Genomic DNA, 22,524 nt, shown 5'->3' with positions numbered 1-22,524 from the left:
CTGTGAACTATGTAAGTGATTCCAGAGAATTGGATTCAGAAAGTGAAGAGACAAAACAGAATAAAAATGTGTACTTGCTTAAATAAAATATCATTTTATGACCATGGAAATCTAACCAACATTTATTTCTTCTGCTAGATTTTGAAACTTGGAAGTGATTTTTCAATTACATGTCCCTTGTTTCCTGGTTTTTTGTAGTTATTGCCGCTGGAATAGTTACTGCCTGCCTGTACAAATATTCCGCAGAGCGGACAGAGAGGGTACATTAAAGCATGTTTCTTTAATTTACTGGTCCTTCTCACTCTTGACATACTTCTGTGAAGTTTTGTTTGTACTGTATTTTCCATGCTGACTTAAAAAAAAAATGTGTGCATGTGTATGCCATTGGGGTAGAATTTCTTCACTAAAAATGTCTTTATCTGCTGTTAATATCAACTCAAGAAGAGTGACCATGCTGATCACTTCAGCTATTTTAAGAAAAATTTCTGTGGGATTAGAGGTTTAAGTGCTGCAGCAAGTCATGGGTCTTCCCTCCCTAGATGTACCCTACTGTCTAGATTGGACAGATAGCCAAAATTAAATTTAAAATGGTTAGCTGTGGAGACTTGAAAACTGTAGTCGCTGAAATTGTTATGGTAAATGTTTCATTTGTCTGTATAGCTTAGGTAGTTTTAAGAAGCTCCTTAGGTATTTAATTCAAATACCCTGTTTGATTTCTTTTCGTTTAGAGTTGTTATTTATCCAGGCTAAACTGGGGGTTAAAAGCAACACTATTTGATTTCCCTCTTATGTTGTTTTAATTTACTAAGTAGCAGTAAAACTGATGGGGTTAAACTAAGTTGCTGGGTGGGTTAATGTTGGGGCAGAGTGCGGCACTCTGAGGAAGGAGGCTCGACATACGCAAAGGCGGGATCGAGCCTCAGGAGTCCCCCTGGAAATCCTTGAGCATCTACCCCCATAACCAGAGCCTGCCTACTTTACTACTTGTGCTCTCACCTACACCTCTGACTTTACGGGGGGCTGTCCCCCACCACCTCTTTCGGAGAAGGAGTTAACTTAGAGCTCCAGTTAATAAAATCTCCTGGGCGTGACAAGAGTGTTTTAACCTACAAACTCCTCTGAAGGTTCTCTAGCCTGCCTGACAGGCTTGTCCGGCCACATGTGATTGCTCACAGCCTCCCAACCGTGAGAGGCACAAGATGCTTTAAACCTTCTAAAAACAGGTTCCTTAGAAAAGTTAGAAAACCATTAGTATAAGTATGGTGGGCTGATTAGAAATTGTATTGGTGAAGGGTTTTTCATTTGTTGAGCCAATATTTGTTGCTAAGTCTCCACATCCCCTGCCCTTACACACATTAATGAATATATAGAAGAAATAAGTATTAACCTTTGATATAAATCACATTAGACCTTAGGCTAAGTAAATTCTTTCCTTAACTAAAACCCACTATACCCTCACCCTATAGGAATGTAACTTTATTTGGGTGGCGTCTGTTTTAAGAATAATCACCCCTGGAGAAATAAGTGTCCTGGTTGACTGACCGCTGTCACAAGGAGAGGGTCATAAATTGTCAGCAGGCCCTCTGGCCAGAAGATGATGTAACACCCCTAAGACCTCTGTATACATTTGTATGAAGCACCTGACTTTGATAAAAATCAGGACTGCTGACCCCGTGTGACTCTTGCATAACATCTCAGTGTATAAAAGTAGACCATGGAAAATAAAGAATGGGGATCAGTTTCTCAAAATACTGGTCTCATGTTGCTCTCTCTGTTACACTCTGGCTGAGTCTCCATCTGGAGCGCGGAACCCACCAAGCTTACTAATTTTACCTGGGCTTCTAAGATCCGACTGGGGAGGCCTCAATGTCTCCTCTCCTTCGGGAGAACGGAAGGACGCCTGCGGCCTACGTAAGTGGTGCAAACTTCTTGTCTTGAAGTTTTATTGGTCTCCCGCGTAAACCAAGCTACTCAGCCTCTTTTCTCCACTGAATTTTCCTACTGAGCTATCCTCATTCTATTACTCTTTATATCTTTAATTAACATCTAACTGAAGCTATTGTATCCTGATCCTCACCGTCACGGTCCCCACTTCGAACTCCCTGGATCAGCCGGGGCTGGACCCCGGCAGGTTAAGATTTACAAGACATCTCATTAATATTGTATATCTTTTTATATCTAAATTTAAAAAAGGAAGGGGGACTTAGATTTTTTAAATATATATAAATGCATATCTTGTGAGGAGAATAGGGTTTTTTAATCAAGCTTAAATTGTAATGAAATAACTGACAACAAAAGACTTAGAATAAATCATGAAGCATAGACTAAGATAAGGTGTTTTGAAATTCATGATTTTTAGTAATTTCCCTTTATAATGCTTTGGAAATAGCTTTCAAATCAAACTAATAATTTTAAGGCTTTTTGCAACTCATAGTTTCAGTTCAGTTTAGTTCAGTCGCTCAGTTGTCTCCTACTCTTTGCGACCCCATGAATTGAAGCACACCAGGCCTCCCTGTCCATCACCAACTCTCGGAGTTCACTGAGACTCACGTCCATCAAGTCAGTGATGACATCCAGTCATCTCATCCTCTGTCATCCCCTTCTCCTCCTGCCCCCAATCCCTCCCAGCATCAGAGTCTTTTCCAATGAGTCAACTCTTCACATGAGGTGGCCAAAGGACTGGAATTTCAGCTTTAGCATCATTCCTTCCAAAGAAATCCCAGGGCTGATCTCCTTCAGAATGGACTGGTTGGATCTCCTTGCAGTCCAAGGGACTCTCAAGAGTCTTCTCCAACACCACAGTTCAAAAGCATCAATTCTTCTATGCTCAGCTTTCTTTATAGTCCAACTCTCACATCCATACATGACCACAGGAAAAACCATAGCCTTGACTAGACGGACCTTTGTTGGCAAAGTAATGTCTCTGCTTTTGAATATGCTATCTAGGTTGGTCATAACTTTCCTTCCAAGGAGTAAGCGTGTTTTAATTTCATGGCTGCAGTCACCATCTGTAGTGATTTTGGAGCCCAGAAAAATAAAGTCTGACACTGTTTCCGCTGTTTCCCCATCTATTTTCCATGAAGCGATGGGACCAGATGCCATGATCTTCATTTTCTGAATGTTGAGCTTTAAGCTAACTTTTTCACTCTCCTTTTTAACTTTCATTAAGGGGCTTTTTAGTTCCTCTTCACCTTCTGCCATAAGGGTGGTGTCATCTGCATATCTGAGGTTATTGATATTTCTCCCAGCAATCTTGATTCCAGCTTGTGCTTCTTCCAGCCCAGTGTTTCTCATGATGTATTCTGCATAGAAGTTAAATAAGCAGGGTGACAATGTACAGCCTTGACGAACTCCTAGTACTCCTAGTTTACTTGTGGTTTTAATATACACATTTTTATATTAATGAGTGAGCTTGGACTACATAATAAAAGTAACTTCTTCACTCATTTAGAGCTCAAATTTTTTTTTCAAATTTTTTAAATGTTGTTTCATAATCTTTTTTAAAATACCCAAAATGCCTTGATATGAATCTTAAGTCTTATATTAATGGAATGCATGATAGGCATATTTGATTTCTCTATCAGCAGTACTTTTAAATTATGTATACACAGAAGTCTAAGAGAAAGTTAAATTGATGATATATTTTTAAAGGATATTTTTAAAGGTCCAAAAGACTTGTTGTAGAAATAACCTCTAAAGAAGCAAAGCAAAATAGCTTTCTGCTCCTTACTCCTTCATTGTTTAAAACATCAGCAAAATGCTTAAAAGTTCTCAAGCATTAACCAAACTGTCTCTCACTGTAATGAGTTTTTTTAAAGCCAAGCAATTATATGAGCATCCTACCACCAATATCAGTAGCATTAGAGTTCTGAGATCCCATTTCTAAAGAGTTCCCCAGTGAGGCTGCTGCTGGGCCTGAACAACACTGAGAGAAACCAGGGTGTAGACTGTTACTGATGTGCCCACGCTCTTTAACTTTGAAGAAACATCACCAGGCTTACTGGAAAATGTTTCAGTGGTTCAAGGTAATTGTATTTTTTTTTTTTAAAGACTGCTCAGGACTTCCCTGGTGGCTTAGATGGTAAAGAATCTTCCTACAATGCAGGAGGCCCAGGTTCGATCCCTGGTTTGGGACGATCCCCTTGAGAAGGCAATGGCTACCCACAGCAGTATTCTTTCCTGGAGAATTCCATGGGCAGAGGAGCCCGTGGGCTACAGTCCACGGGGTCCCAAGAGTTGGACACAACTAAGGGACTAACCCACACAGGCAAACACACACACATCTTATTTTTAAGTCTTTGTAATTAACTCTTTGTTCAATTAACTCTTGCTACCTTTACTAGTCTCTCTTTATCTTTAATTTTCCCATTTTAATTGTAACATGGCTTGTTGTAGAACTGTTGGGATTCATCTTGCTTGGGACACTCTGTGCTTTGTATACCAGGATATGCTTCTTTCAATAGGTATGGGAAGTTTTTAGCCATAATTTCTTCAAATATATTTTCACTCCCCTTTTCTTTTTCCTCTTCTGCAATCCCTATTGTGCATAAATTGGCCACTTTATATTATCCTATAGGTCTTTTATATTGCTTTCATTTTGTTTTTCACTTGACTTTGTCTGCTCTTCTGATTGGGTGATTTTCATTTTTCCATCTTTCAGATCACTTATTCATTCTTCTGCATTATTCAATCTTCAATTTACTGGCTTTAGGTCAGTTTTTGTCCCAGGAAATGAGTTTTCTAATTTTTGTGGGCTCCTCTTGTCTGTCTGGGCTCCCTCTGACTCATTATCAGTTATTTCTGGTCAATTCTTTTGCTCTTTTAATTGAGAGTAGTTCCTCTGCTTCCTCATTTTGCTTAAATTCTCTTCCTCTATGAATTTGGTAGAAACAATTATCTACTGTGGCCCTGGAGGACTATTTTTACGTGGCCCCATCCCTGTCTAGCCTGCATGGGTTTAATATTTTTGGTGGAAGGGCTGTTTTTATTATGTATGACTGCTACCTCTTTCCTCAGTGTGTGCTGGCCATTCTCCTCTAGAAAGAGTGTGTGACTGGTATAGTGGTGGCCAGAGCCTCTGCTAGATACTGAGCAGGACCTTGTCCTTGTTCTGTGGTTGTTACAACCAGAAAGGGGGCAGGGTCTGCTCCTTAGTTGCTGGATCAGAAGGCCCCAGATATGTTTCCGCGCTGTGGTGTGAAGCAGGCGGGACTGGGAGCCCCCTGGGAGATGAGCCGCCCAGTACTCCTCCACTGGTTCTGCCCACAGGCGCGCACACTGTGGCGTCACCTGTCACCTGTTGTGCGGGCTCACCAAGTACTGCCCTCAGCCCCACGTCAGTCATGGGTATGATACCAGCAATCAGTCTTGTCATCCTTCAGGCACGGGTTTCACAAGACCATCAGTGCCGATCGCTAAGTGTCTATGCACTGATATCAGGTATGAGTGCCACTTCTGTGCAAATGGATGCACATTGGGAGCTATGGAAGCAACCCAGACCCTGGCCTGGCCCTGTCTCTATGTGCCCACACCCACTGGAGGCTAAGGCTAGACCTTTCCCCGCTGTGAGAGCACCTGTTGTCCACTCGGAGGTTCCGTGGGTGCTCAGATTACAAAGCAGGTATCAGCGGCTTCAATCAGTGAATAGCACAGCCAAGCGGAGAGGGCTCAGATTTCAGCTCTGTTCTCAAAGAGCATCTTCTACGGATCAGCTCTGATTCCATCCCCCGCCTCTGCCTGAGGGCACCTCCCTGCTGCTTGCATTCTTGCAATCTCCCAGAGGTGGTCCAGAGTCCGCTGGGAGCTCGTTGGGACAGAGGCTGCTCTGGCAGGCCCTTCCCTTCCCTGTGCGTGTGCTCATGAACAATGGGCTTTCGGGGGTGGCACCACACCCACTCTGAGCACACCAAAAGTCGGGCTGTTGTTTTCAGACCCTGCCCTCCATTCCAGTGACCCTTGACAACGGCGCTTCACTTCTAGGGGGAGCCCAGGTTTGTTCCATATACACCTGCAGGTGGCCGCCATACTACACTCCAGGCCCTTCGGAACGCCTGCAGCCAGCCCTCGTCCTCTTCTGGGTCAATCCTCCATAGTCTCGGTGCCCTGGCCCCGCTTGCATCAGCGGATGCACGTCGCAGGCTGGGGAGCGCAGGGCGGCGGCACAGACCGTCAGCGCAGGTCTGCTTTGCCTGCGGAAAACTGAATGGCGCGCTCTCCGCTGACTCCTCGAAGCTCTCTTTCTGTCCCAGCCAGTGAAGGGACTTCACAGGGCGCAGGAACCTTCCCTCTTACGGCTCCCTCCCCCCGTGCATGCAGGCAATTTCCTTTCTGCCTCCTTTTTGTTTTGTTTTTTCGTGCCACCCAGTTAGGTGGAGATCTTTTTTGTACTTTTAGGTATCTGAAATTTTCTGTCAGCATTTTAAGAGGCATTCTGTGAGGATTGTATCTGAGGAAGGAGGTGAGCTATAACTCCTATTTCACCATTTTGATTGGAGTCCCTTATTCGTTATAACTTAAAATTATTTTAATGTTATATAAATAATGACTCATCCAGAAACTGTAGTTTTTAAGCTGTCTGCTTAAATGAGCTTTCCTAAAGTTTTTTGGATTCAATAAATCCAATGCAGGCAGTGAGAGTGTAAGCTATGCAGCAAAAACTTGAAGGATCAAATTAATTGGAACTTTTTTCTACTTGGCTTACTCTTCTTGAGCAGTCAAAAAACTTTTCAAAAAAAATTTAAACAGAAACTAATAACAAGGATTTTTTTGATTAGTTGAGAGAGCGCATGTACAAAATTTAGATCCATTTCGGGAAAAGGAAAGGTTATATAATAAGCTGTATAGGTGGAAACAACTGTGGCGCAGGAAGAAACTGTCTTCAACGCAAAAGATCCATCTCAAAATGTGTGGCGTCAAAAAAATCGATTTCAGAGACAACATTACATGAAATTAATACTTGCTCTGTGCGTCCCTCAAAATCTAAGGTGTTAGAGGCCAGGACCATTTCTCCTCATCCCGTCTCATTCGGAGAAAAAAGAGTTTACATTAGTCACTTGAGGCTAAGTGGTTTCATGGGCAAACAGATTGTACACAAATTTACAATCCATTTATCTGCTGAATGATCTATAAGACTTTGGAGGTAAAGTGGTTTCTTGCACCAAATTCCTGTTTCAGGCTCCTAATGAGAATCAGGAGAGCCATAATGCATAAACTTAATTGTCAGCTTACTTCCCTTCTCCTCCCTCATTGATTTCATCCCTTTTTTATGCCACCCTTGCTTCCTTTCTGTGTGACGTCACTATTTCATTCAGCACTCTCCCCTTCTGTTCAGCACATACCTAACTGGTGAGAGCTACAGACAAGGACATTTTATTTCCCTCTGAGAAGAGATGAGAGAAAGGTTTGCTTTTACCATTGAAAAGTATCTCTTTTCTGTTACATTTTTTTCAGAGATGTTCAATGAATATTTGGCTGTTGACACTAAGCTAATTTGGCAGTGGACATCCAAGGGATACCTGGTTTCCCGTTCCCTTTGCTAGATTATTGATGTTTTCTCCTACCTTCCCTGTTTTTGTGTAAAATAATGTGCACTCACACGTTTTGCTTTGACTTAGGAGACTTGTAGCTCAGTCAGTAAAGAATCTGTGGTGCCGGAGACCCGGGTTACATCCCAGGGTTGGGAAGATCCCCTGGAGAAGGAAATGGCAACCCACTCCAGCATCCTTGCCTGGAAAATCTCATGGACAGAGGAGCCTAGTGGGCTGCAGTGCATGGGGTCGCAAAGAGTCGGGCATGACTGAATGACTAACACTTACTTACTTATTAGAATAACTGTTGACCACGGAGTTAGCCATCAGATTAACTCCTCTACCTTCTAGGAGCTGGGAATCCAAAGCATGCGGGAATTTTTTAGCCCAGTGAGAAATAATAACAGAATCTGTTCATTTTATATTCACTTTGGGGTTTTTTTAAAATAGAAATCACAATACATTTTACTTAATTTTGTAAAGAAATTCACTTTCAACTTGTAAATATTAATTCTGCAAAGGCATTCCTTGACCAGGATATTTTTATCATGTAATAAAATCCACCACCAACAAAAATCCATCGGTTTGGGAAAATCATGAAATGCATCGCCTTTAGATGTGTAACCCCCCTCTACTTTCTGTCTCTGAATGAAATGAATTAGAAGTTCTTTTGGGGGGACCAGAACGTGTGTCCACAGAGCCGGGAAGAGAGGAGGTGAATTTTACATAACCTGTGATGTGTGGTGCTACCTTAGGTTACAGTCACAACTTTGGGAGCAGATTCTACAAAGGCCGGTAAGGGGCAACTTCTTAGTAAGAGCACAGCGGTGTCTTTCATCACAGGGTAAAAGGTGAAGACAAAGAATCCCATCTAGAACGGCATGTGGGCCTAGCCAGCCCTATGTTTCCGTGCGGTTCTCTAAGAATTCCTTAGAGGCTAAAGCCAACCAGGAAAGAGTGTTCAGACAGCCCATGAGGTTCAAGTGTCTGTAAACACTTGGAGTAGACTTAAGGAATGCTGAAGGTAATTTAACATAACTGTAATTAGCTCACATTTTAATCATCTTCGTTGTTTTAATCAGGTTCTTTGTTATATCAAATGAGCTGTTTAAGTTTATATTAATACTTATTTATCTTTGTCAAGGGCTTCCCAAGTGGTGCTAGTTGTTAAAGAACCTTCCTGACAATGCAGGAGACGTAAGAGACGCGGATTCAATCCCTGGGCCAGGAAGATCCCCTGGAGGAGGGCACATGGCAACCCACTCCAGTGTTCTTGCCCAGAGAATCCCCATGGACAGAGGAGCCTGGTGGGCTACAGTCCATGGGGTTGCAAAGAGTTGGACATGAATGAAGCCGCTTAGCATGCACGCATGCATCCTTGCCAAACATTAGATTTCTATTTAAAATTCTACTTAAAGAGAAGCATTTCCTTATAACAGAAAAAAAAAAAAAGTATTGCTTCAAAAAATAGTCATCTTCAAGGATTCATTGAGAGGCCTAATTGTTGAATCGCTCTCCACAACAGTCCTGAGGACACGGCCATGTAACAAGTACCGCGCGTGGCAGCGCCGGCTCATAGTGAAGCCTCCCCTCCAGGGGAATAATGAAGTTTCCGGCGTTCACACGGTCAGCTCTTCATGAGGCAGGCACCCGAGGGTTCGCTGGGCGCGCACACTGTCAGTAACCGGCGCGTCCGCGTTCGGTTGTAGTCTGTCTGCTGTAGTCCGGTTCCGAAGCAGGAGTGGAACTGCGTTTCCCAGCTCCAGAGCTGGTGGTCCTGAGTGGCTGCTGCAAATGTCTAAACTGGCTCATCCTATGTAAAATGAGCTCGAGTTCACAGGGTTAAGTAAAATATATGAAAACTAATTTTCCTGCTTTTTCATTTTTTTTTAATGTGGCTTCTATAAAATTCAAAATTACCTACGTAACTTGCATTATATTTCTTTGGACAATGCTGGAATTGAATAATACATTTGAGAAAGCTGTCTGTTGTCACCAAAAAATGTGATGTGAGTTTTAGTTACTTAGGAGACCCTAACCAGAACACATGATTTCCTTCAAGTGAGGGGTAAGCAAGGCATTCCTGAAATTGAACACTCAGAATCATTACCTTTTTAAAGGTTCCCTCTCAGAGCAACATTTTAAATTGCAATGTTAGAAAAATGTGTGTTTTTAAAAGAATCCTTTGTTCAGTGACTTACTGAAAAATGCAGTTGTTTTTTAATTGTCCATTTGCTAACTGGACTGCTGGAATTTAATTTATGTACTTAATTCTGTTCATCTCTGATGCTGTGTTTTACCTTACCTTGTAGGGAAACAGAGTTTAGCACTCCATCCACCACTTATTAGAAAAATTTGACCACTCCTGTAGTACAGACACACTAAAAGGTTTCCATAAATCCATGCGTCCCTTTACCCTTTGATTCTTTTAAAATGTTAAGATCTGCAGTAAACTCATACAGATACTGTGAGAAACAGCATGAATTTTCCTCAAAAAATTAAAACAGAACCACTATATGATCCAGCGGTTCTATCTGGATATGTATTTGAAGGAGATGAAACCACCACATGGACGATGTAACTACACCTTTCTGTTTACTTCAGAATTATTTACAATAACAAAGACATGGAAACAACGGAAGTGTGCGCTGAGGGACGGCAAAGAAGCCGTGGTTTACACACACGGTGCAATACGATCCGGCCGCGAGAAGTAAGGAAATCCTGCCCTTTGTGTCAACACAACGACCTCGAAGGAATTATGCTGAGTGAGTAAGTCACACAGAGAGAAGCAAATCCTGTACGATCTCATAAGTATTCGAAATCCAGACATCCGCACTCACAGAAAAAGAAGCCAGATGTTTGGTTGCAAGAAGTGGGGACTGAGAGGTGGTGGTGAGATGAGTGAAGGGGGTGAAAAGGTACAAAATTCCAGATATAAGATGAACAAGTACAAAGATACAATGTACGTGGCGGCGGTGGTGGTCTGGCCGCTAAGTTGTGTCCAACTCTCGCGACCCCACGGATTGCAGCCTGCAAGGCTCCTGTGTCCGTGGGATTTCCCAGGCAAGAGTACTGGAACGGGTTGCCATTTCCTCCTCCAGGGGATCTTCTCAACTCGGGGATTGAACCCAGGTCTCCTTCATTGCAGGCAGATTCTTCATGGCTGAGTCACCAGGGAAGCCCAGTGTATACAGCAGGGTAACTATAACTAGTAATGCTGTGTTGTATACAGTCCACACTCTGCATCCAATAGTTCTGCATCAGCATCCTTGGATACAGAGGGCCAGCAATGCCATGCTATATTATATGAGTCTGCAGGATTCAGATTTTTAATTGCAGGGGAAGTGGTTGGGGATCTGGAACCAATCCTCTTTGGATATCAAGGGGTGACTACCTTGGCAAGTTGTTAAGGAAGAAGGTCTTGAATGTTCTGATCACAATGAAAAAAATTTGGTAACCATGTGAGTTAATAGATGTTAAGAAAACTTACTGTGGCAATCATTTCACAAATGTCTCATTATCAGATCATGCTGAGCATCTTAAGCCTGTACAGCGTTACACAAGCAAACCTTGTTCACTTGTTCTCTGGTTTGCTGCCCTTTGCAGATATTGCATTTTTGTGTGTGTTCAAATGAAGGTTTGTGGCAACCCTGCATCCGGCAATTCTATCAGTGTCATTTTTCAAATAGCATTTGCTCATTGCAGGTCTCTGTATCTCACTGTGGTAACTCTTACAATAATTCAAGCTTTTAAAGCTACGATTCTGTCATGGTGATCTGTGCTCACTTACCTTGGATGTCACTGCTACAACTCACTGATGGCACAGGTGATGTTTAACATCTTTAGCAATAAGGTAATTTTTAGTTCAGCTATGTACATTGTTGTGTAGACACGCTGCTCCTGCACTCTTAATAGACCACAGGATAGTGTAAACAGAACTTCTACATCCACTGGAAAAAATGAACAATTCCTGTGACTCAGTTTATTGGGATAAATCACTTTAATGAGCCACTCTAGAATCAAACCCACGGATGTCTCCGAGGTATGCCTGTATATCAATTACATCTCAGTGAAAACAGAAGGGAAAAAAGCAATCTACAGAAGTTATTCTCTGATTTCTTTCACGCTCATGAATGCAACTACCTCACAGTGCTAACATTTTACTTTGGGCTCTAATGTGCTCACCATCCTTCACATTTCTCTGGAAACATGTAGGAATTTGGAGTTGAACACCTTGCCTGTTTTCACTTCAATAACACTTGTATTTATAGGGCAAGTCAAGACAGTCCCCAGTAGTATCTAGGTGAGAAAATGTGGTTTTTAAAATCTCCAAACTTAGAGAAATATGCTTCAAAATGAAATTAATTAAATTTCATTTGTAAAGAAAGTGATTTTTAAATCATTTCAACGGCACCCCACTCCAGTACTCTTGCCTGGAAAATCCCATGGACGGAGGAGCCTGGTAGGCTGCAGTCCATGGGGTCACGAAGAGTCGGACATGACTGAGCAACTTCACTTTCACTTTTCACTTTCATGCACTGGAGAAGGAAATGGCAACCCACTCCAGTGTTCTTGCCTGGAGAATCCCAGGGACGGGGGAGCCTGGTGGGCTGCCTTCTATGGGGTCACACAGAGTCGGACACGACTGAAGTGACTTAGCAGCAGCATTCAAAGATTAAAGCCAACTCTTAATATTCATTGTTCAATCACTGCAAAATCCTTTTTATATATTGTTTATTTAAAAAGCATTTACAAATATGTGGGCACTATTTCAGACCTTAGACAGTAAAAACACTGAATATTGGGAATTTGAACAAATTTGACTTTTTTAACTAAGAATATTACCAGAAAACACTCTTACAGTTAATAGGTTGAAATATCATTTTAAGAACTTTGTAACCTCATGTTGATCTAGAGAAGCTATGAAGTTTATGGCTGGCATTTGTTTTTCACCCCTTTTAAGAACAATGAGGCAGTCTAACAAATCAAGAATCATTCAGAATCAGGCTTCTGTATGAGGTGAGGCTCCTCACCTCATCTGTAAAGGGCAGAGTAAAAATGAAGCCCTGTATTTCAGAAAAGCAAACTCAACTCCATGGATTAGCTGTAGATCATGCAAAGGGAAGGAAAGAGGAAACAGCTCAGGTGGCTCTGGACACTCGGGCAGGACAGACCCCAGCCCGCTTCTCTGTCCTCACACCAGTGGCCACAGAGGAGGGACTCTGCTCTAACTCAAATTATGTTTTCACAGGTTTTGTTGTACACCTTTGAAAAAAAAATTTTTTTTTAATTTTTTGATTGCACCTCAGCATGTAGAACTTCCCAGACTGGGATCAAACCCATGCCCCCTGAGGCGGAAGCATGGAAACCCAACCACTGGGCCACCAGGAAAGTCCTCAGACTTCACAGTTAGTAGCACAATTGGGCCAAAGAAACATGGCCTTGAGAAGGATGTGAGAGAGGAATCAAAAGTGCACCCGTGTAAATATTATTTTTACTCCCAAAGGACATGTTGATAAGGCTCTGTAAATGGTTCTTCCCTTGGTAATCCCAGTGAGGCACTTCAGGAGTATAAGCTTGAACAGAATAAATTCAGGAATTCTTAAAAAATTATACATTGACGTTTTACTGTCCCTACTTTCACATGCTTTTCAAGAATGTAGCTCTTTCTTAGAAACAAGGGGGTGGCCCTAAGTACTTAGACTTTAAAAGCCCTCAGGAGGTGTTTTTTCAACCAAAGAATTTTATGCTTACCAAAATAAATTTACTTTCATAGTAGTTTCCACTTAAAATTTAGTTGTTCCAATTTTATATATTTATAAGTGATTGAAATATATGTGCAAATATAAATTATTTTGTCTAGCAAATAATTTGTCAATTACTTAAATATATGGGGAAACCGTTGTTCTCTAGAAATGCTGTTTGAATGAGAGGGAAAGATGTATTTGAATTTAAACTTAAAACTGCAAGAGTGAATCCCCAGTGGACTGAGAAGTCTCATGTCTGTATTGCTTGTTTTTTGAGAACTGATTGGATCTTTAAAACTATTAAAAAATAAAATGTCATTGTGGAGAAGTTTCATTTGTGATAATGCGTTTAGTTCCAGTGTGTTTTATCTCACATGAGAGTGCGCCTCTAATCGGGCCCACCTTCTGGAAGCGTTCCCCTCCCACAGTCACCCCTTCTAGCCCTCCATTCTCAGAGCCTGAAGTCTGTCCAGGCTTCTCCCCTCCCAGCCTGCCTCGAGCCTCCCCTGCTCACGGCGTTCAGCCCTACCTTGTTACCCACAGCCAGAATACTGGAGTGAGTTGCCATGCACTCCTCCAGGGGATCTTCTCGAGCCAGGGATCGAGCCCAAGTCTCTTACGTCTCCTGCATTGGCAGGCAGGCTCTTTATCACTACTGCCACCTGAGAAGCCCTAAAGACCAGAGTCAGTGCTTATATGTATAAGAGAAAATTATTAAAGAAGTCAGAAAATGACCAAGACTCAAATTAAGATATTGATGTCTGGCTAATCAAAGGAAGCCATCTGTAGTTTAAGAAAAAAAAAAAAGAAGCAATCTTTCTAACACCAACACACGTGAAAATTAGGTTGGCTATAAAGAAAGAAAACATTTTGTCAAATTTTAATTTCCTATAAACTGAGACTACTGTATCTTTTTTAATTGTCATAAAATATACGGGGATAGCTTTTAATGTGATCATAAAAGTCTTCTGTAAGAATGCTGAAGAGACCTGAGGTAGGTAGGAAGTTGAATTTTGATTGATAAAGTACATTGTAGGATTTAAGAAAATAGGCAAGTTTGGCCCTGCATTCTAAAAGTTGTAATGCCTGACAGCATTTTATCCAAAAATTAACTTTTATGCCTATTTTTTAAAACGTGCATATTTGTATTAAAGAACAACATTTAACATAGTCTACAGACTTTCAGAAATGAGTCAAACGTGATAGTCACAGAAAGATGTAGCGGTTCTGTTTTTCTTCCTAAGCTGCATTGCTTTCATCATTTCCAGGCTGTTCTAGAAAATATCACCCTGGAATATAGTGGGCAGACTTTACAGAATCATAACACCGCTGCTTTCCTGTAGACCATGAGGGTATTTGACAAGCCCCTTGCTTAGTTGGGTTGGATGACATCACCAACTCGATGGACAGGAGTTTAACCAAGCTCCAGGAGTTGCTGATGGACAGGGAAGCCTGGCATGCTGCAGGCCATTGGGTCAAAAAGAGTAGGACATGACTGAGCGACTGAACTGAACTTGCTTAGTTGTTCAAACTTTGCATTATTTAGAGGTTTCAGTCACTGCTGTGATACCTAGAAGCCATTTTCAATTTTATTTTAATTAACTACCTCTTTTCTATTTACCTCTAAGAAATTAACTTCTTAAAAGAGACAAACTTCTTTCCCTTTCGGCTTATGTATGAGTTAAGTAGGATATAGGGGTCTGTGGTCAATAAACTATTTTCTTTCTCTCTGGTGTACATACCAGCAGAAGGTGACCAAATCCCTTTAAGAATGGATCACATTGAGAAAGTTACTCACCCTAATTTGTTATTTGCTAGCCCGAGAAAACCTGTATCAGATGATAAACGTGTGGTCAAACTTAGATAAGGAGGACCATGCCTGGCAAAGAATTTTCTATGTAAATGGAAAGCATGGTCACAAAAAAACAAACTCAAGATGTCTCCAAAAGATACATTCTGCTTAGCATTTTTTTTTTTAGTAGAAACCACTTAGGAATGCCAATTTTAGGTAATGAGCCCAACGTCCAGATGAATAAAGAAAAATACTCCTCCAGGAGTGGCCCCTCAGTTAGAAGGAACAGGTTTCTCACACACTTTGCTTCTCATGACACAGCCATGAGCACTGTTTAAAATTAAGCTTTCATGGGAACACCAGAAACTACTTTTACAGAAAAGATGTTCCAAGTCATTGCAATTTTGCTTTCGTATTAACATCAATCATCCTCATTTGAGAACCCAAAGGCCAGCAACTTGCTGGCAGAATCCGTGAGTTACTTGTTTGATTTGGAATACACAGGCTGGAGCTAATGACACAGTAGGTGAATCAGAAGCTGTCTAGTTTGTTACCATTGACCCAAAGCTTTTACCCCCATAGATCTGTTGTAGCTACCTCAGCAGAGAAGTGAAGAAAACAATCCAGGGTCTTAACTGTTCCCATCACATCCTGGGAACCAGAACCTGAATTTTCCAGTCAACAGCCCCACACAGCCCGGCAGCTACAGTGGGAGGTGCCCCCCAATTCCCAGGGAAGTTTTCCCAACAGATGCTTCACCCTCTTCATCCCACCCCACCAGGCAGGGCAGCCAGCTGGGGGGGAGACTGGCAGGAACTGGACCTCGAAAGGCTTCCCAGGTGGTTGAAGTGCCACCACGTATGGAGAACAGGTGTGAAGTCAAAGTCCTACAGGTAGGTCAGGGCTGGCCTTGCAGTTTCTGCTCAGAAAGTTCAATAAAGGGGACACAGCTCTCCAACCTGAAGACCCCCGCCAAGTGAAACCCCCTGTGAAGTCAAATCTGGCTCATCTCTGAGCACCTTTACAGAACTGATTCACTCTGTCTTCAAGGGTTGATAGAAAGGAAGAAAAAAAGTAGAGAACGCCTGCATCTCTCCTAACATCGCTGAATTCATTGGCGCACCTCCCTCTAGGGGCCACGTGAGTACAGGCTCCGTTAAGCAAACGTTTCTGCCTGAAGCCTGACTGCAAAGGCTCCCGGGCTGCTGCCCAGCAGGAAGCAAGGTTAGTTTCCCTTTCAAGCAATAGCGTCCTTCATTCCAGGCCTGCAACACTTCTCTCTTCTGTGATCTTTTTCTCATTTTATTTCTTGCCTCAGAGAATTTTATTCTTGTCTTAATGGACATTTTAAATATCTTTCTGATTTAACAGACTTCAAATTCTTTATGAAGAAGGTAAGATCTGCACATAAAATTAACTTTTTGGGGACCCCATTCTCATCACCATAGAATTATGAGTGGAAAATAAAAGATGGGAAACAAAGATATGATAAATTAAATGTACTAAAACATCTATTAATGTTTCAGGATGCATTTACAGATTCCTCTTAACAGAAAGGTAATTTAACAGCAAGAAATTTATAGAGTATGGCATCTGGTCCCATCACTTCATGGGAAATAGATCGGGAAACAGTGGAAACAGTGTCAGACTTTATTTTTCTGGGCTCCAAAATCACTGCAGATGGTGACTGCAGCCATGAAATTAAAAGACACTTACTCCTTGGAAGGAAAGTTATGACCAACCTAGATAGCATATTCAAAAGCAGAGACATTACCAACAAAGGTCCGTCTAGTCAAGGCTACGGTTTTTCCAGTGGTCATGTATGGATGTGAGAGTTGGACTGTGAAGAAAGCTGAGCGCTGAAGAATTGATGCTTTTGAACTGTGGTGTTGGAGAAGACTCTTGAGAGTCCCTTGGACAGCAAGGAGATCCAACCAGTCCATTCTAAGGGAGATCAGCCTTGGGTGTTCTTTGGAATGAATCATGCTAAAGCTGAAACTCCAGTCCTTCGGCCATCTCATGCGAAGAGTTGACTCATTGGAAAAGACTCTGATGCTGGGAGGGATTGGGGGTAGGAGGAGAAGGGGACGACAGAGGATGAGATGGTTGGATGGCACCACCGACTCGATGGATGTGAGTTTGAGTGAACTCCAGGAGTTGGTGGAGGCCTGGTGTGCTGCGATTCATGGGGTTGCAGAGTCCGACACGGCTGAGCGAGTGAACTGAACTGAACAGCATTACCATATTTCAGCAAACTGAGGACACTGGATACATTGTAATGATATGTTTTAAAAAATACATTAAATGCAACAATGTGCATAAAGTATTGTAGATGTAGTTAAGGAAGTCAGTAGGAAAAGGTGTAACCTCCCTCCCCCTGTCTCTGCCCATCCATCTTCCAGGAAGCCACAGGCTGCTGCTGACCAGACTTGGCACGAGACCTCGAGGCTGCTGCTTTTCCCCCTACATCATAATCGATTTCAAATGGTGCTAGACAAAAACAGACTCTGAACACCAGGAGAAATCGGTCAGCCTGTGTAAGAGATGGGTCCGGTGGTGCTCAGTGGGGTCCACACCTTGATGGTACAGGTGGCAAGTCTGATTTCACCTACTCAGCAACTGCAGCTGAATGTTCCACGGCGCGTAGGAGCAGGTGGACAGTGCTGGTGTGATGAGAGAGTCCTGCCGACTGCGATCACGTACCCAACCCAGTGCTGCCCAGTCACACACTGAAAGGCCCCACCAACAGGTTCCTGCTGGTGGCTGCTGCTACCTGTCCATAGGAAGACTATCACAAACCCTGGCTCTGCTCAAGCCTCTGAGTTTCTACTGAACACAGCCCCATCCCTGCACTGTCCCCCTTTCCCAACCGAACATGTTCAAGAATATACTTTTCTTCTCAAATTCTTCTTTTCTTGAACCAGCTCAGTTGGCAGGAGGAGGGGAGCTGGTCCCAGGGCAGCAGCTCCTCTGAAGGTGGCCTTTGGCTGTGCTGCAATTCTTACTCCTAAAACACTGATTTCAAATGGTGCTAGATACAAAGATGGAAAAATCTAAGCCACCATGTGAAACCAGCTTCCAGAAGAAGAGGATTCTCACTGAAGAAAGGAGGGAGATGCGATCAGAAGACCCAGCCTTTGCCTGAGCAAAAGATGTCTTATTGCAGTAATACTTGTGACAGGACATAACATAAGGGTCCCTTCAAAAGGCACAGAGAAGAGTTACGAAGTGATGCTCAAAGGACATGAAAGTCAAAGCTGATAATTTACAATCGCAATTCACAAGTCATGAATTCTAGGCTAGTTTATTTAGTTCCACAACCAGTCCCTACATAATATATGACAAAATAAAATAGCCAAAGCTGTTATTAAACTGTGTTAATAGTTAAGTTAGCATTTCTCTGCTTTGTAAACTATCTCGCAGTGTGTAAAGCATTTTCTGATATTATTTCACTTCTTCAGGGAACAAACAGCCTATTTGCCTGGGAGGATCTAGCCACTACACACAGGCAAGTGTCATCTGAGCCAGGTGTGCAACTCTTCCAAGTGTCCTAGGCAGGAAAAGCACAGGCTCCTCCTCTGTAGCCACAGGTGAGTGTTCAGATCATTCAAATAAGACCCCGATAAGTGCCAATCTTATCTATCTCTAATGTGCCAGAAAAAATGTTAGTGTTCTGTAACTGCATTAAGTAGATGATCCTCCAATACAAGAATGGAGTTTTCTTTTGTCCTGTTTTCGAATTCTGCCTGTAAATAAGATTCCAAACAGTGTTCAAATGAGATTCTCCATTTCCTAATTGTACTGTCCTATGTGGTTGTTTGAAGCTGAGAAAATATGACTGTACTTCCTCTGATACCATAACCAAAAAAAAGAAGAGACGCAAAATTTTTATCAATTATTCAGGACTCTAGATAAAGTCTTATGCTTTTTCTGCCTCCTGGAAATAACATTACATGCTGTTCTAGGGACAAGAAGGAAATAAAATGCAAACATCAAGTTGTGCTCTTCAATTCTCACCACAGTCTGGCGAAGCAGGGATTATTCCCGTTTTTGCAGAAGAAACTGATCCTCACTGTAGTTCAAAAGCTTGTCCACAATCACATGACTAGTGAATTGTGTCGATCCCAGGTCTGACTCCAAAGTCTGTGCTCCTGCCCCCTGCCCACTGCTGCCTGCTTTGTAGTCTGACTATTGTCTAATTCTGTTCTTGAACTTAATTATGAGCAAGATTTAGGGTGGGGGACAGTCCTAGGCAACACTTCTGCAAGGAAGGGGGCTGTTACTGACTGGACAACACGTTAAACTTGGGTGGAGATGGGAGCATGCCTGGTTCTGCAAGGGACTGGGTTCTTTGATACTTGCTCTGTTCTCCAGCACACTGGGGCCTCCGTGGTCTCCCCTGCAGGGCTGCGGGAGCGGGAAGATGCCGGGGATGAACTGCCCTGCAGCATCCGTGCTGGACGCCCGAGCACTTCTGATATCACCTCCAGACTCTGCACCCCATGGGAGGAGAGAACACTTCTTCCATCAGGGATGACTTTTACTGGGAGACGCAGTACAGTCTTTCTCAAAGTGTGCTCTCTATCTGCTTGATTCTAAGGTTGTACAGTGTTTGCTCAAAGGGGTCCATTCTGTGGAACAATCAGAAGCATACAGGCCACTCAGTACGTTACACTCCAGGCTGAATCTTAAATACAAAAGGGTTTTGAATTCTACACTTGGTCTTGAATTCTGCTTGTTTCATAAGAAAAGTGAAAGTGAAAGTTGCTCAGTCATGTCCAGCTCTTTGCGACCCCATGGACTGTGCAGTCCATAGAATTCTTCAGGCCAGGATACTAGAGTGGGTAGCCTTTCCCTTCTCCAGGGGATCTTCCCAAACCAGGAATTGAACCCAGGTCTCCTGCATTGTAGGCAGATTCTTTACCAGCTGAGCTACACGGGAAGAAAATCATGTGCAAAACCTCCAGAACTTTTCTGTGAAATGGTACAAATAAACACAGATGCCCAGCTCGAATTAGTAGCTTCGAATTAGTGCTTCAAATGAAGCACGAATTGGGAGCACTGTCTTTGGAATGGGAGTTCCAGAACACCAATGCCAACCTCTGATCCAGTCCTAGATATGGAAACCAGACTAATGGCATCTGTACTTCAAAAAGTAAGCAAGAGGACTTCTGGGTTGAGACAGTAGCTTGAGCATAAAGCATATGACCAAGGAATATAACATGAAGGAGCAGTCTGTACCTGGATAATAAACTACAGGAGGGCACCAGGCTCCTGCTGAAGGCAGTACGTGAGAAACCTAGCAAGATGCTCACTGGATAAAAGGAGCAGCCTGCCAAATAAATGAAAGGAAGAATGCTGGTTAAACCAGGCAAGCATCTTTGAGGTCAGTGGGTACATAGCTGACTAGAGGCCCTGGAACAGGACTTGGGAGGGTAATCTTAAATGTTACAGCACCTCTGTGGAATATAAGTGTTAAAGCACACACAGAGTGGGGGCCTTCACAGAGTTCCTGCTACTAACGTTGCCCTGAGACCCGCAACCATGCTCAGAGCCATTACCTCAACTTAGAAAGAACAATTAAAGAATGCGTATTAATTTGCAGCTGTTGCAAATCAATTTCAGAGGTAAAACTATATCAAAACTTCCTGCAAAAATTAGTCACGGGTCTTATCTTATTCTATCCAAGTTATTGTACCTGTAATCAGGCGAGTTTAAACTAATATAAATCAATATTAGCCCCTTCTCACTTTTCCTGAGCCTGGGGGGTTGACGCATTATCTTATCACCAATCCCTTCCCACCTCCTATTGTGAATAAGCCTTTAGGCTTAGTAGCTCTAAGTTTGTTTGGGGCAAACAAAACATTACCAAACATAAAGGAAGATATAGCAATTGAAAATAAGAGAGACTAATCAAAAAAATCTGACATGGTACTTTTCTACAAATCAATGTACTAAAATACACAAGGGAACAGCAAGTCCAAAACAGAATAGTAGAAACTGCTCATATTTTTGTAACACAAAATTCATGAAAAAATAGGAGCCATTTGCAAGATTTAATGACTTGACATCAAAAATTTTACACATGAATAAAACATGAGGAAGTCTAAAAAGCAACAATAATCAGGAGATTGAATCCAGAAAAAGAAACACCAAAGAGATCATGAGAAAATAAGCTTAAATTCTCCATAATTACCTATGGTGCTGTGCTTAGCTGCTCAGCCATGTCCGACTCTTTGTGACCCTCTGCACTTGCCAGGCTCCTCGGTTCATGGAATTCTCCAGGGAAGAATACTGGAATGGGTAGCCTATCCCTTCTCCAGGGAATCTTCGGGATCCAGGAATCAAACTGGGTCTCCTGCCTTGGGGGCGGATTCTTTACCAGCTGAGCCACCAGGGAAGCCCCAACTAACTATGCACTGAATGTATGTGTAACTATAAATTACACATACATTCAGACACTTGAGCTCACATGTGTGTACACACATCTAGATATGAGAAAATAAAAGAAAGCAGGAAGAGGTGAAGTATGAATTAACAAATAAGTATGATTAATTTCTCAGATCAAGAGGAGAAAGACTCCATTAGTTGACTCATTCAGTTCAGTTGCTCAGTTGTGTCCGACTCTTTGTGACCCCATGAATCATAGCACGCCAGGCCTCCCTGTCCATCACCAACTCCCGGAGTTCACCCAAACCCATGTCCATCGAGTGGATGATGCCATCCAACCATCTCATCCTCTGTCGTCCCCTTCTCCTCCTCCCCCCAATCCCTCCCAGAATCAGTCTTTTCCAATGAGTCAACTCTTCACATGAGGTGGCCACAGTATTGGAGTTTCAGCTTTAGCATCATTTCTGCCAAAGAAATACCAAGACTTATCTCCTTCAGAATGGACTGGTTGGATCCCCCAAGGGACTCTCAAGAGTCTTCTCCAACACCACAGTTCAAAAGCATCAATTCTTCGGTGTTCAGCCTTCTTCACAGTCCAACTCTCACATCCATACATGACCACTGGAAAACCCATAGCCTTGACTAGATGGACCTTTGTTGGCAAAGTAATGTCTCTGCTTTTGAATATGCTATCTAGGTTGAGTCATTAAGGCTAACTAAACACATGCCAGTTTAATGACAAGTGACCCTGCCCTACATGGAGAAAATTGATAAAATTCATATATTGGAAAAATACTATAACTAGCTGCTGCTGCTGCTGCTAAGTCGCTTCAGTCGTGTCCGACTCTGTGCGACCCCATAGACGGCAGCCCACCAGGCTCCCCTGTCCCTGGGATTCTCCAGGCAAGAACACTGGAGTGGGTTGCCATTTCCTTCTCCAATGCATGAAAGTGAAAAGTGAAAGTGAAGTCGCTCAGTTGTGTCCGACTCCTAGCGACCCCATGGACTGCAGCCTACCAAGCTCTTCCGTCCATGGGACCCTCCAGGCAAGAGTACTAGACTGGGGTGC

The 22,524-nt window shown here is 42.6% G+C and overlaps 1 protein-coding gene and 2 non-coding genes across 3 annotated transcripts in view; 1 reads left to right on the top strand and 2 right to left on the bottom strand.

Annotated features, from left to right (window-relative positions):
- Positions 1-21,930, top strand: part of LOC518224 (membrane cofactor protein) — a 79,466-nt gene extending 57,536 nt beyond the window's left edge. The window contains exon 13 of the mRNA XM_059875833.1: positions 199-21,930. Within this exon, the coding sequence (XP_059731816.1) occupies positions 199-269 (71 nt within the window). The 3' untranslated portion in view covers positions 270-21,930. The remainder of the gene's footprint in view (positions 1-198) is intronic.
- On the bottom strand, positions 17,524-17,611 carry MIR29D (microRNA mir-29d). The gene has a single exon (NR_031147.1). It is a non-coding gene; the product is annotated as a microRNA mir-29d (primary transcript).
- Positions 18,070-18,150, bottom strand: MIR29E (microRNA mir-29e). Its single transcript, NR_031232.2, has one exon. It is a non-coding gene; the product is annotated as a microRNA mir-29e (primary transcript).
- Positions 21,931-22,524: the final 594 nt, after the last annotated feature.

Source organism: Bos taurus, chromosome 16 (assembly GCF_002263795.3).
Source record: "Bos taurus isolate L1 Dominette 01449 registration number 42190680 breed Hereford chromosome 16, ARS-UCD2.0, whole genome shotgun sequence".
In the NCBI taxonomy this organism is placed as follows: Eukaryota; Metazoa; Chordata; class Mammalia; order Artiodactyla; family Bovidae; genus Bos; species Bos taurus.
This window is presented reverse-complemented; position numbering and strand designations above follow the sequence as displayed.